This window comes from Ochotona curzoniae, unplaced genomic scaffold, assembly GCF_017591425.1.
Source record: "Ochotona curzoniae isolate NIBS_2020 unplaced genomic scaffold, NIBS_Ocur_1.0 contig_2688, whole genome shotgun sequence".
NCBI classification, from domain to species: domain Eukaryota; kingdom Metazoa; phylum Chordata; class Mammalia; order Lagomorpha; family Ochotonidae; genus Ochotona; species Ochotona curzoniae.
The window spans coordinates 958,689-971,963 of NW_024465553.1; the positions used below are offsets into that span (position 1 = coordinate 958,689).

At 63.4% G+C, this 13,275-nt stretch overlaps 1 protein-coding gene across 1 annotated transcript; it reads right to left on the bottom strand.

Annotated features, from left to right (window-relative positions):
• Positions 1-2,381: 2,381 nt before the first annotated feature.
• EXOC3L4 (exocyst complex component 3 like 4) lies at positions 2,382-11,883 on the bottom strand. The gene is made up of 12 exons (XM_040975032.1): positions 11,821-11,883; positions 7,826-8,210; positions 6,724-7,357; positions 5,948-6,059; positions 5,701-5,823; positions 5,400-5,500; positions 5,221-5,301; positions 4,315-4,429; positions 3,776-3,895; positions 3,545-3,697; positions 3,056-3,177; positions 2,382-2,568 (listed from the first exon to the last, which is right to left on the bottom strand). The coding sequence occupies exons 2-12, from the start codon at positions 8,193-8,195 to the stop codon at positions 2,391-2,393; spliced, it is 2,109 nt and encodes a 702-aa protein (XP_040830966.1). The 5' UTR covers positions 8,196-8,210; positions 11,821-11,883; the 3' UTR covers positions 2,382-2,390.
• Positions 11,884-13,275: the final 1,392 nt, after the last annotated feature.

The window sequence follows — 13,275 nt, forward strand, 5'->3', positions numbered from 1 at the left end:
TACAGGTTGGAAATCTGAAGGGTAAAGGCTGTAGTCCAAGGCAGCTTAGGGTCACCAGCCTGGAAGCCTCGCTGTCCTCAGCTGTGTGACCCTCTCTGTCCACTGTGAGTCAGATGACGCCCACCCATCATCAGCTGGAGCCTGAGGGGCAGGAATGAGCGTAGCCACTGCTCTCCCAAGCCGACGGGGCGTGTACTCCTGCGGACAGACTCCAAGGACAGAGCAGGCCGCCCTTCTCACCCTTTCCCTCCCGGCCCACTCTGTTGGAACACAGCCCACGTATGCATTCCTCACCCTGTGGGTGCACTCCCACTTGCTCACGCCGAGTCAGTGTCTCTGCGTAGAATAGTTTTTACAGGCAAGGACCAAGAACCTAGGAAGTAAGGATTTGGCCCAAAACCTAGACGACAACCCTGGGACACTCAGCGCTGTCGGCTTTTCCTGAGCTCGACACTGATGTCCCTTCTCCTGCCACAGGCACACACGTGTGAACATGCATGTGGGCACACACGGACATGCACATGTGGAGACACTGAGACACAAACATAGGCATGAGAACATACGTGGTACATATACCACACACGGACACGCACGTAGACCCACACCTGTGCATGCACATGGGACATACAGACACACACCAAGTGGGCACACACACAGCAGGCACACGGGCACACACAGTGAACACACGTGGACACACCGCAGGTAAACACAGATGGCATACAGACACACATGAACACACATGCACACTGGGCACACAGTGGACACACACAGTTCCTCTGGCATCTGCCCTCAGAATCTGCACTGGCCTCCCAGCAGGGCCTGACTGGAGCTCCAGAATATTCTCTGAGTAGGCCTGTCTGAAGACCCCCAGGTGTGGGACAGAGAGCAGGGCCGCCCCCAGGATACAGGGGCCCTGGAGGAGGCCAAGGCAGTGCTGAAGGGGGCGAGCAGCACCCTCATTAAGCCTCTGGAAAGCAGAGGCCTTGAGAGACGCAACCCTTGTGCAGGACTCACATAGACCCCTCCACACTCCTGCTTGCCTGGGAGCCAGGACCAGGGGATCTGGGAGGGGAGGGGGCAGGGACTCAAAGCAGGGACTCTGGGGAGAAGCTGGCCCAGATGGAGGCCAAGGACTCCAGGTTCTGCCCAGCTGACCTGCGATTCTTACCCAGCCCACTGGAGGCACCAGAGGGGCAGGGAGCAGGTAGGCCTGTCCTCAGCCTTCCCAGAAAGAGTGTTGGCTGACACCCTGAACCCCTGCTGATAAAGGCACTCCCTGGGGGCCTCTGTCTTTCTGGGCACAAGGACCACCCAGTGGCTTCAGCTCTCCCAGCCCGGCCTCTCCCAGCCCCTCCACTTCCTCATTCCTTCTCCATCAACCTCACCCAGGGAGCTCTGCCTACCCCACCAAGCCAGCCCTGCCCTGGCATCTAGCCCTGGCCTTGGAAGGAATACTGCCCTGCCACCTGTTCCTGGAGGAGTGTAAGGACCCCAGGACCCTAGCCAACTCAGGCTCAACTCTGCCCAGTTCTGGTGCAGGGCACAGGCCAGCCTGGCCAGGGCACAGGACACAGGGTGCGGGCCAGTCTGGAAGGGGCACAGGGCACAGGGCGCAGGGCGCAGGCCAGCCTGGCCGGAGAGTACCGCCTGCCTGGCCATACCGTGGCCCAGCCTCAAATCTTACTCAGTTGTCTCTTGGACTATGATCTACCTGCTGTTATCTGGCCCCCACTCTGGCCTAGGTCAGGGACAGGCAGCAGGGCCTGCAGTGTTGGGGTACCAGGGGAGCCTCCATCACCACCTGCCTCAGTTTCCTCCTGGAAATCTCCTCATCTTGATTTACAGCCTTCTCGGAAACCCCGGGATTGCCAAAGCAAACATGCAAATGTTTCCCAGCAGCCACATGTGGTTACAGCCAAGTGCCGGTGCCAGCTCCCCTGGGTAGAAGGGGGATTACAGGTGCAACCCAGAATTCTCCTGGAAGCCCCACACTGAGCCCTGAGGTCACCGTGACTTAGACCCCCCACCAGCGTCGGAACAAGCCCAGGTGTCTTCCGCCTGCCCTGGGGTGGGGGGATGCAGCAGCAGCAGCAGCAGCAGCGCCCTCTGCCACCCGCAGGCCCGGCTTGAGGCTGTCTTCCGTTTCACACTGAGCCGGAAGGGGTCCCTCAGTGGAGCCCCCGGGCTCTATCCCTCTTTTAGAGACACGGCTGAAGTTCACACTTGTTTTATAAATAAATATTCTGTGGGCGCTCAGCCTGGGGTTGGGGATGCCCTGCCCACTCCCCCACAAAGGCTTGAGTGTCCTGGCACTCCTGGCATGCTGGGCAGCTGGCAGGGGACGGCCCCTCCCCCGGGGCTCCCGGCAGCGGTGGGGGAGGGGCGGGACACTAGAGGCAGGTGATAAGCACGTCCACGGAGGTGGGCACCTCGATCTGGTCGAAGAGCGTGCGGCGCGGGGGCACCTGGGCTGCGGCCCTCAGCAGGCTCTGTGCATGTTGCAGCAGGCTGTGGTTACGCCGGGACCCCAGGCGGCGCAATGCCAGGATGGCCAGGACATGATCCCGCCTGTGGGGACAGGCGCCAGCTCAGGATGGGCCCACGGAGGAGGGGAGAGGGGTGGGAAACGGGCCCCGCGGGAGCGGCAGACTAGCTAGATCCCAGAGTGGAGGTCGCAGGCTGACCAAGCTGGGGAAGCCTAGGCGCCCCAAGAAAAGGCCAGATGCAGCCAGTCTGGGAGTGTGCGGCCGGGGACTCTGCATTCGGTAATCTCCAAGGTCACGGAAATTGGATGTGGGATTTCCATGGCCTGCAATGACTTGCGGTCCCCAACAGCCCATGGATCCCAGCCGCCAGCCTGCCCCGACTGCAGCGGGGGTTGGTTGTGCCTGCCCTCTGGGAATCCTGTCCTGTGAACCAAGCCACACGGCCCCTGCTGTAGGGGCAGCCTCCAACCCCCTCGCCGTGTACCTGGCTGGGGCTGGCCCCAAGTCCTCCCTCCATCACCCAGCCACAGCCCACTGACTGCAGGGGACCGACTGCCCAGCCCACACACCTGATGTCGGGGTAGGACTGGATGAGGGTGTCCAGGTGCCTCTGGATGTCGTCCTTATAGGTCTCGCCCATGATTTCAGCCACACACGGGATGGCTTGGTCCAGCCATGCGGCCTGGGAGCCCTGTGGGCCCAGGGAGACACGCACAAGTGTGCAGGCCGCCCACGCACCCCTTGCACCCTCGCAGGCCTCCTGCCACTGGGCGCCAATGACTCAAGCACCCTGAGCACTGAGCGGAAACACACTGAGAGTGAGGGCCAGCAGCTCAGAAGGGGTGGAGTGTAGCAGCGCCCCGTCCCAAGGGCACGTGCTCTGGGGGTACTGGGTGGACATCTTGCAAGCAAAGACCCTCACAAAGATCTCCTGCACACCACTCATTACCCCGCCCACCGTATGCAAATGTATGCAAATTTACACACCAGGCCCCCTCTCCACCTGCACCCCCGCAGCCCAGCCAGTCAGGGACAGCTGGCAATGAGCACTGCCTCACCAAGCCCCGGAAGGTGTCGCTGATGGCCTGGGCATCCAGACTCATCTTCTGGGAGGCACTGACACGTTCGCCGCCCCGGAATCGCTCGCGTGGCCTCAGCACCTGGGCCAGGTACTCGCGGACCACCAGGCGGTGGATGTCCTGCAGCACTTCCTGGGCAGGTGCGGGTGGGTCAGGGGTGGGGAGCCCCCAGCCCTGAGCACTCCCAGCTCATGCCTGCCCTCCACTTACCTGCGACTGTGGTGGGACCACATGCTCAAGGTGGCCAGCGAAGGCCACCACCCTGTCCATGAGGGGCTGCAGAGTGTCCTGGGTCAGCCAGTCTTTGGTGCACACAGCCTTGAAGAGCAGCTGGAACAGAGGGCCATGGGCGACTTCACTCCGAGCGCTCCTCTCCCTGGCCGCCTGGGTGGCCACTGCTGACCCCTTCTGTCCTGGGGTTCCTGGGCCTGCCCCTGGCCAGCCAGAGTATATCGCTAGGGCCTCTCCTACAAGGTCTCCTTCAGGCCTGGCTCTGGGGGCAGGGGTCCAGCCAGGCCCTGGATCAGGCTTGAGGGTGAAGGAGGGTGTCAGATGGGCGACCTGGCCCTGGCCCAGGCTTGGGAGCTGACCCCCTAGAAAGGGGGGCTGAAGTGAGGGCCGTCCGGTCTCACCTGGTAGAGGACTCCCCTCTGTCCCACTGCCATTGACACTCGGACTTCTGACCCCAGCCCTAGGACCCCTTGGCCATGGCTGGGACAGCAGGGGAGGGAGGAAGGCCGCCCAGGCACCTGCACATCCTGCTGAAAGACTTGGGTCAGGTGTTCCTGCAAGTTGCACGTGATGGCCTCCAGTGGCTGCCTGAGCTCCTCCAGGGCTCCTGGGAACTTGGCCAGAAGGTTCGCACTGGGGGCCAGGAAACACACCGAGGTGGGTGAGGGTGGCAGGCTGGGGGCCGAGCCCTCAGACCACAGTGGCCACCCTCTGCATCCGGCTAAGCCTGGTCGACTGTCAGAGAGGGGTGCCCTGGCTCCAGGGCAGCACGAACAGGGCCTCTTCCCTTGTGGCAATGGGAGCTGGTACACAAGCAGGCCTGGCATGTGCCCTCCAAGGAGTCCCCCCCCCCATGGTGGTGGCTTCCCCTGGTCACACTGAGGGAAAGAAGGGCCAGGCTGTGCTCAGGGACACAGCGGAGCCGAGGTCCCTGGAGGAGCTGAGCTGAGGGCTGCCTCCGCAGGGACACAGGATGCTCCCCAGAGGCCACAGGCTGACCAGCCTGGCCCATTCTTCGGGCACAAGAGAGTTGGGACAGCAGCACTTGGTTACCGCCAGGCTGCGGACACTGCGGACACCCAGCCATGCAGTCTGGGCCTTCGCTTTCCCAGTCCTGTGCTGACACAGGGACTGGCGCGCACAGAAGTCCTTGAAGGCCCTGAACCCCATGGCCCCAGCAAGCAGGTGCCAAGGACGAGAAAGCCGAAAAGAAGCCCAAAGCAGTGGGCATGCCAGGGCAACGGAAGCCCCGCCCTCACGCCTTCCGGGTGGCGGTGGGGACTGGGTAGGGGCAGCCGGCCGAGTCCAGCTCCGCCTGGCCTCGCTCCTCGCCAACACTGCCCCGACCGCGGCGCCCCTGGAGCGCGCTCGCCCTCTGCTGGCCTGCCCGGGCACGCCGTCGGGGCGGGCAGCCAGGGACCCACCTTATCTCCACGCAGGCGTTAATGTAGGCGCCCAGATGCGGCTCCCGCATGGCTGGCGACTCCAGAAAGGCCTTCTCAAACCTGGGGACGGCGCAGGCAGAGGCCTTGAGGGCCCTTCTCGGCCGCGCAGGGACCCGACCCGTCTATTCCACCCTGCCCGGCCAAGGTTGAGCCCGCACCTGCGAAGGAAGCAGCCGAGTGCCCGCGCGCAAATTTGCAGGGTGGTGGCCTCCAGCTGCGGTGAGATGGCGCTGTTTGCCTTCACACGCTCCGCCACGAGCTGCGGGCAGTGCCACACGCTGAGCCCGCAGCCGTCGGGATCCACCCCCGCCACACCTCCAGCCTGCCCCAGCCTGGGGGTTCCCCGTGTCCCCTGTGTCCCCGGGGCTGTCTCGGTCCTCCCTACCTATGGCACCTGGGGGATAAGGATCTTAGCCAAGGTGCCAAGCATGAGCCCCGCCCCGCCCCTGCGGGCCGCACCATGTGGACATCGATGGACAACTGCGTGTGGTACAGGCCTTGCAGGACCTCGGGGGCACCAGTGGGCGTCCACTGGCTCTGCTCCAGCTCCAGGATGCGGTCAAAGCAGCTGGTGATCTTGTTCTGGGGGCAAGAGGTGCACTGAGAGGTTGGCTGGCAGCAGAGGTCCCGTGCCATGCCCTTCAGGACAAAGCCCACCTGGCAGGCTGAGCCACCAGCCTCCCTGCCCACTGCCACCCTGGATCACCTCCAGGAAGTTGGTGTAGTCGCTCTCCAGTTCGGCCCACACCTGGGGCTCTAGGAGCGGGGGCAGCGGCTCAGTGGGCAATGCCAGGTCCGGGGTTTCCAGGAAGTTGGGACTGGAAGGCAGGGCAGGGCTCTGGAGGGCAGTGCCACCTGCCCTGCTCTGGCCAGGTCTGCAGACTAGGGGACCTGGGCCTTGGTTCCCATGTCCACCCCCCAAGGAGCCTGCCACAGCATCTGGATCCCTGGAATTCCAGCCGCTAGCTGCACACGCAGACCTGGCCAGGCAGTCCTCCGGAGGACCTCAACCCTCGTCATTCCCAGGGCACCCCTAGTGTCTTCCCCCTTGGCACTGCCCAGCACCCAGCCCAGAGAGGGGCAGGCTCAGTAGAGGGGGGCACACAGCACTGGGGGCCTCAGGATGGGGTCCCTGTCACACGGTAAAGGGTGGGGCAAGGTCCCAGCAGGCTGCCCCTTGCCCCTCCTTTGACGTGGCCCCGGTTCCAGCAAGCACTGTGAACCCTGGGCGCATCTCATGCAAAAAGCTTGGCTTCTCTTCTCTGCCCACTGGCACCTCGTGGGCCAGCGCAGGGCATTCCCCGTGCCTCCTCCACCTTCCAGCAACCAGAAGCCACACGCATGGATGAAAAGCTGCAGCCAAAGCACACCTGGTCCTGAGCCAGGCAAGGATGCTAGCGGCTAGCTCTTCCCCGGGGGGTTAGGGGCTGCCTCCACCTTGCCTGGCAAGCAGCGAAAGCCCCTGCGCGCGGCCGGCCTCACCTGCCATAGACGTTGGCCGCCCAGTCCAGCACCAGGTAGAGCTGCTCGCCGCCACGGGCATGGCCCGCCAGCTCCTGCAGGCGCTGGGCCACGGCCCCATGGAAGGCTCGCAGGTAGGTCTCCCATGCTGGAAGGCCAGCGGCCGCGTATGCGGGTTGCACCTCCAGCCGCACCTTGTGCAGGTCCTGGCGGACCAAATTGCCGAGGTCCGCCAGCAGCTGGGCCAGCCCTGATGTGGCCCCCACACCCGCGGCCTGCACGCGCTCCCGGACGCTGCGCTGCACCGCGTCCTCCCAGTGGCTGCGCCAGTGACGGGGCGTGAGCAGGAAGTTGCCATCGGGCGGGGGCTCCGGGTGGGCCTGTTCCTCGGCACATACCACATGTGCCAGCTCGCCCAGGGTGGCCGCGTCCACCCCTTCGGGCCCCAGCGTATCCTTCACGATGGAGGACATCTCGGCTGCCAGGCCGTCATAGTGCAAGCACAGGTCCATGGCGCGCCGCGCGTAGGCCGTGGGGTCCTGCCCGAAGCTGCCCAAGGTTTTTTCGTGTTCCAGCTGCTTCTCCAGGCGCTGCAGCTGCTCGAAGGCAGCCCGCAGTTCCCGCTGGGTGATGAGGTCGGCCACAGATTTGTCTTCTGCAAGAGCAGGTGGGAGGAACAGCCAGTTCAGGACCGGCTCAGAGCTGGAAGCTGGGGAGAGGCATCCACCCCCTAGGGCCAGGAGCCTGGCCTGGAGGGAAGATCCCTGCGCTGGCCCCACCTCCAGCTCTCCCAGCTGCACCTGTGGCCTCCTGGGCCTGATAGCAAGTCTAATGGGGTCAGAGCTCAGGTCCCATGTGTCCAAGGGAGTTCAGGGGCCAACAGCAACGTGGCTGCTGGCTTCCTGCTCTCCCTCCACTACACCCTGTGACCGTGGAACCTGCATCTGCAGTGGCTTCCCCCACACTCTGTGACCATGCGATCCGAGACAGCTGTGGTCTGGCATGTGGCTCTGCTGTGGTCAGGAGCCGGGCTCCTAAAAGCAGCAGAGGGGTTGTGGTTCTGGGACCCCTTCATACATGCTGGGAGACTGCAGGCAGGTGGCCCAACCTCCTGGCTCCTCACCTGTTTGGGATCCTGGCTCCTCCAGGCCAACCCCAGTGGATGCCTGCTGGCGGGCATCTGGTGGGGCCCTTGAGGGCTCCTCTGGCGTGCCGGCGACCAGGGCCCGCCTGGTGGCTGAGCGCTCCTCCTGGGTGTACCGTAAAGACCGGAACAGGGAGCTCCTCCGGGGCCGGCCAGCGTCCTCCTTGGTGGGCAGCGTGCCAGCCCGCAGGCTTCTCCGCAGGAAAGCCTGCCTCAGGGTGCCCAGGCCCAGCTTCATGGAATCATCCGTGTGGTCGCTGAGCCTGCCCTGAGTGGGGGTCTGAGGCTCGGCAGGATGCTTGGAGCCTCCCGGCTCTAGCCCAGGGGTCACTGTCCTCGGCGAAGGCATCTTGGCAGCAGGGCACTATGGGAGAGGGAGTAGGTAGGGTGCTGGGGAGGCCCAGTGTGTGCCCAGCACGCCCAGGGGCCAGCAGGGTGCTGGGGAGGCCCAGTGTGTGCCCAGCACGCCCAGGGGCCAGCAGGGTGCTGGGGAGGCCCAGTGTGTGCCCAGCACGCCCAGGGGCCAGCAGGGTGCTGGGGAGGCCCAGCGTGTGCCCAGCACGCCCAGGGGCCAGCAGGGTGCTAGGGAGGCCCAGTGTGTGCCCAGCACGCCCAGGGGCCAGCAGGGTGCTGGGGAGGCCCAGCATGTGCCAGCCTTTCCCGTCAGAGCTGGAGTGGGGGTGAAGACACAGACACTTGGGCCCAGCCCCCCATGCCCATTGGTGGGGACTGGGACCCACACAGAGGATTTTCTGGACTTTAGGTCACCCACTCTGAGCTCCCCTCAAAGTCCCCACTCACACTGCAGCACCTTAGTTCAGCCCCTGAAGCCTAGCCAGGCTGCTCACAGGGGCCCCTTCAGTAGGTACTAGAGTGTGAGGGATGGCTGTGAGACTTGAAAGTGCCAGTCAGGGCCACTTATCATGGCCCCACAGCCGGCTAGGGAGCCAGCGGGAGGAGCTGGGGTCTATATTTAGCTGCAGGAATTGGGGGTTCCCAACACTTGTCACCCAGTTTATCTCCACAACAGGGAGTGGGGAGGGGCTACCGCAGGGTCCCTCACCCCCCTCCAGCCTGTGCTGCTGTATTTGCTTTCCTGGCTATGGACTAAGCTGGGGGGCGTAGGGGGCAGAGGGGCAGAGCTTTGCCCGCCCACAGCTGGCTGAGCAAACAGGGCATGGGTCATGGATGGCTGCAGGCCCACAAGGGCTCACTTTACACCCGCCCCCGCCACCCACCCAGGGCACTGAAGTCAGAAAAAGGTGTGGATGGGCTAGGGTCCTAGCCAGACCAGAGGCAGAGCCCCCGGCCCACCTCTAAGGGCTCCGCAGGGGCCAGCACCTAAGCCTGGGTGACTGAGGCAGGAACTGACTTTCCCCCACCCAGGGCTTGCCTGGGCTAGAAGGAACCCTCCCCCTCTCTCTCCCCCTGCCCCTTGTACTCCCCCTGCAGACAGGTGTCAATGCAGGGTCACCTAGGCACCCTCTTTCTGTCCTGGGACAGGCAGGACAGGCTCAAGTAATTGATGGGGCCCTTATCGGTCCCGCCCTGGCCACAGGTCATTGGCACTCATGTGAGGTTCAGGGACCCTGCCTGACTCAGCCCCTCCCCAGCAGCCCTTCTGTGAGCTCTGGGCTCCCTGTCTGGTGGGAAGAGGGTAGGCGTGCATGGGCTGAGAGCCCAGCCCCTGACACAGGTCAGATCCCCCAGCACAGTCAAGCAGAGAGATACCTGGTCTTTCCCCTGTCCCAGACCAGGAGCCTGGGGTTCCAGGCAGGTGAGGCTGATCTGGGGACCCCTCAGCCCTCCTTCTAAGAAGGCTAAGGCAGACATGGGGGCACAGTGGGAGGGGGGCTGATAATCCCCTGGGAAGCCCAGAGGCAAACTGTGGGGTACACAGGGACCACTGGGCAGAAGCCACTCCTGGCCTTTCGCAGTCCACATGGGTCCTTACATGGCCCCCACCACCCTTCTCCCCCAGAGCCTAGCAGTCAAAGATTCCTGCAATGGCTGGGCTCCAGCTGCACCCCTGCACCCTAACTCTCCAGTCTTTCAGTTGCCCAGGCTGTTCCCCCTCCTGGCCTAGCCTTCTTGGCTCTCCACATCTGACTCGGGTTCCAGCTAACTCACACATGTTCCCCCACCTGTCTGCCCTGTAGGCACGTGGGATGATCCGTGGGGTGGTGGTGGGGTACCTGGAGTGCAACCTGAAAGAGTTGGGGGAGGCCTGAAATGGTCACCAACACGTACCTCCCTCCCTCCCTGGCTCTGGCTCCTGCCTGTCCAGGGTAGCCCTGTGCAGCCACTCTCAGCCAAGTTCCAAGGCCCTGGAGACACAGGCCCAGCCTTGTCTTCAGCCCCAGTCAGTGCATACCATGGCAGGGTGGATGGCCGGGTTCTGGGGGAAGTCCTATCCTGGGCTCCCCCACCTAGCACCTCTACCCCTCTTTCCCGAAACCTGCCCAGCCCTGCCACCCCAGCCACCGCACCAGGCAGTGCCCGTGGGCAGGCCTGCATCCCCCTCCTGTGACCCAGCTGCCACTCAGTGGCACCCCCAGTGCCCTGAGACCGCCCACCTCCCGGGCCCCTTGGGCTGTCTGCAGGCTCCTGGGGCAGTGGCATCCCTGGAGAGCTTTCCTGGGCAGCTGCGGAAGGGTCAGGACCTGCTTTGAACATCTGCCTGGAAGAACTGGGAAGGCCACAGAACAAGGAAATCAACTAGGAGATGGAAAGACACTCAGGATCTGATTGCTCCGTAAATCCAAGATGGAATATTGCTGAAGCTGAATTTAAGAATTCTCTTGGTTGGCTGGGTAAATACAACGAATTCCTTCCATATGCCCCAGCCAACCTCTTAGAACAAGGCGCTGGGGGTTGGCATCATGGTGTCGGTACCTGCCGTATTAGCATCCTGTGCCAGAGTTCGCTTGCACCCAGCTTGCTGCTGGTGGCCTGGGAGCGCAGTGGAGGACTGCCCAAGTGCCGGGCCCCTGTGCCATGTGGGAGACCCAGCTCGCTGCTGGTGGCCTGGCAGTGCAGTGAAGGACTGCCCAAGTGCCGGGCCCCTGTGCCATGTGGGAGACCCAGCTCGCTGCTGGTGGCCTGGCAGTGCAGTGAAGGACTGCCCAAGTGCCGGGCCCCTGTGCCATGTGGGAGACCCAGCTCGCTGCTGGTGGCCTGGCAGTGCAGTGGAGGACTGCCCAAGTGCCGGGCCCCTGTGCCATGTGGGAGACCCAGGCTCCTCACTTGGGCCCTGGCTGTTGGAGTGAATCAATGGAGGAAAGACCTCTTTTACTTTATGTCACTTTTTTAGATTATATGTATCAAAGGTGCCCCCTTTGCAGTAGCAGCAACACAGAAACTGGGGGGAGAAACTGCCAAGCAACAGGGGGAGCCCACAGGCTCCTCCTGGGCTGAAGTCCTTGGCCTTGAGCTCTGCCCGCCCGTCATTCAGACTGGCCAGGAGCGCTCACCTCTCCCAGCGCCTTTACACACTGTCCTCTTTGCCCCAGCAGCCTCGGCCCCACCTTCTCCAGCTGCTCGCCTAACCGAAGCTGCTCCTTCTCCAAGACGTCCTCCTCCGGCTGTCAGCCCCTCCTGCTCTGGGCGGGTCCTAGCTACGCGGGCACACCCCCCATGAGGGAGTGACAATTACAGGGTCCAGGTTGCGTCTGCCCTTTGCCCAGCAGCCCCCAGGGCAGGGAGTGGAGTAGAAGCTGCTGGGTTCCCAGGCAGGGCTGGCACTGGCCAAGTGTCCAAGGGAAATTCCGAGAGAGGAGTGTGGGCTTGCAGTCAGGGGTCTGTGTCTCCCTGGGGACCCCAGAGGGTGTGCGGGGTGGGCTGCTGTCTCCATGTGCCTATATGTGCTACGTGCCCGCGCACCCTTGCTCTGCTCCGCCAGCCTGACTCTCAGCCGAAGCCACCTGCTCTCCAGTCCCACCCTGTGTGCTCCTCCCCACCTGCCTGGAACGTACCTGTAAAATGAAGAAGCAGATCTGGGCCCGGACAGGGGCCCTGTGAGGGCCTGGGCTCTGGGGCCTCCGGAGCAGCCGAGTGAGTGACCAGCAGCTGGGACTTCCCAGCTGTGGTCATCGCTGCTGGACCCTCCGGCCCCACCCCAGCCCCGCCTTGGCCCCGCCCCTAGCCCCATCCATGGCTTTCACTTTCTACAAAGTTCCTGCCCCCTTTCATTCCATAAGTAAGTAACCTTTGAGCCCTGGCAGCTTGGGCTCAGGGAACAAGGAAGACGACCAGAGCGGACAGCCAGAGTGGCTCTTGGTGGTGGGGGGTGATGCTGAGGCCAGCCCCTTGGAGCCCAAGGGCCTCCCTCTGGCCAGGGCCTCCAGCACCCCTTGGCAGCTCGACCCAGTCTTGGAGTGAGGGCCTGGGCAGGCGGACAGCTGGGAGCTGTTTGCTCTTTCCCACAGCACAGGGAGTTAGGAAGAGAGAGGGACCCCTAGGAACAGGCAGGGCGCACTGGGGGTCTTGTAGGGGACAGTTCTGGAATGAAGATGCAGTGGGAAGCCTGCTGAGAGGGAGCGCAGCCCGAAGGGGGCAGGGGATCCCTCCACGGACATTCTGTCGCCAGCATCCTAGGAAAGAAACCCAGGGAAACTCCAAGGGGAACAGATCCAGGCCTGTCCCACGCTGGCCTGGCTGGCGCCTGCACAGAGGGATGGGAGGCATGGGGAGGCAGGGGGAAGACGGGGAGGCAGAGGGAGGAGGGTTGAGGCAGGGGACGGCAAGGAGAGGGGAGAGCAGGGGGAGAGGGGGAGGCAGGGAAGCAGGGGGGTAGGGGAGGCTAAGGGTCCTGGGAAGACACAGGGTGACTCTCCTTACTGGCCCCGGGGCCACCTGCAGCATGTAGTCTATGCCCTACTGGGGCCGGGGCCACTGTGACCAAAAGCTGTGGCCTCTGACCTCGACCTCGAGGAGAGGAGTCAATTACCCCCTGGCCGCTCCCCAGGCACAAGTCTGGAACCAGGCTGGGGTGGGTTCCTTCTGAGGCCTCTCTCTGGACCTGCCCCATGGCCCTCCTGAGAGTGTGTGAGTGTGTGTGAGGGAGGGAGTGTGTGTGAATGTGTGGGAGTGAGTGTGTGTGAGGGAGTGAGTGTGTGTGTGTGAATGTGTGTGAGGGAGGGAGTGTGTGTGTGAATGTGTGTGAGGGAGTGAGTGTGTGTGAGGGAGGGAGTGTGTGTGTGAATGTGTGTGAGGGAGTGAGTGTGTGTGAGGGAGTGAGTGTGTGTGTGTGAATGTGTGTGAGGGAGGGAGTGTGTGTGTGAATGTGTGTGAGGGAGGGAGTGTGTGTGTGAATGTGTGTGAGGGAGTGAGTGTGTGTGAGGGAGTGAGTGTGTGTGTGTGAATGTGTGTGAGGGAGGGAGTGTGTGTGTGAGTGTGTGTGTGAGGGAGGGAGTGTGTGTGAGTGTGTG

Bases quoted from the DNA above. Each gene is read 5' to 3' on its own strand.
- EXOC3L4 (XM_040975032.1), bottom strand. From the start codon at position 8,195: ATGCCTTCGCCGAGGACAGTGACCCCTGGGCTAGAGCCGGGAGGCTCC. The intron at 5,824-5,947 runs GTGATCCAGGGT...TCTTGCCCCCAG, and splicing joins ACTACACCAACTTCCTGGAG to AACAAGATCACCAGCTGCTT. The intron at 3,896-4,314 runs GTGCCTGGGCGG...CCTCTGTTCCAG, and splicing joins TCTTTCAGCAGGATGTGCAG to CTGCTCTTCAAGGCTGTGTG.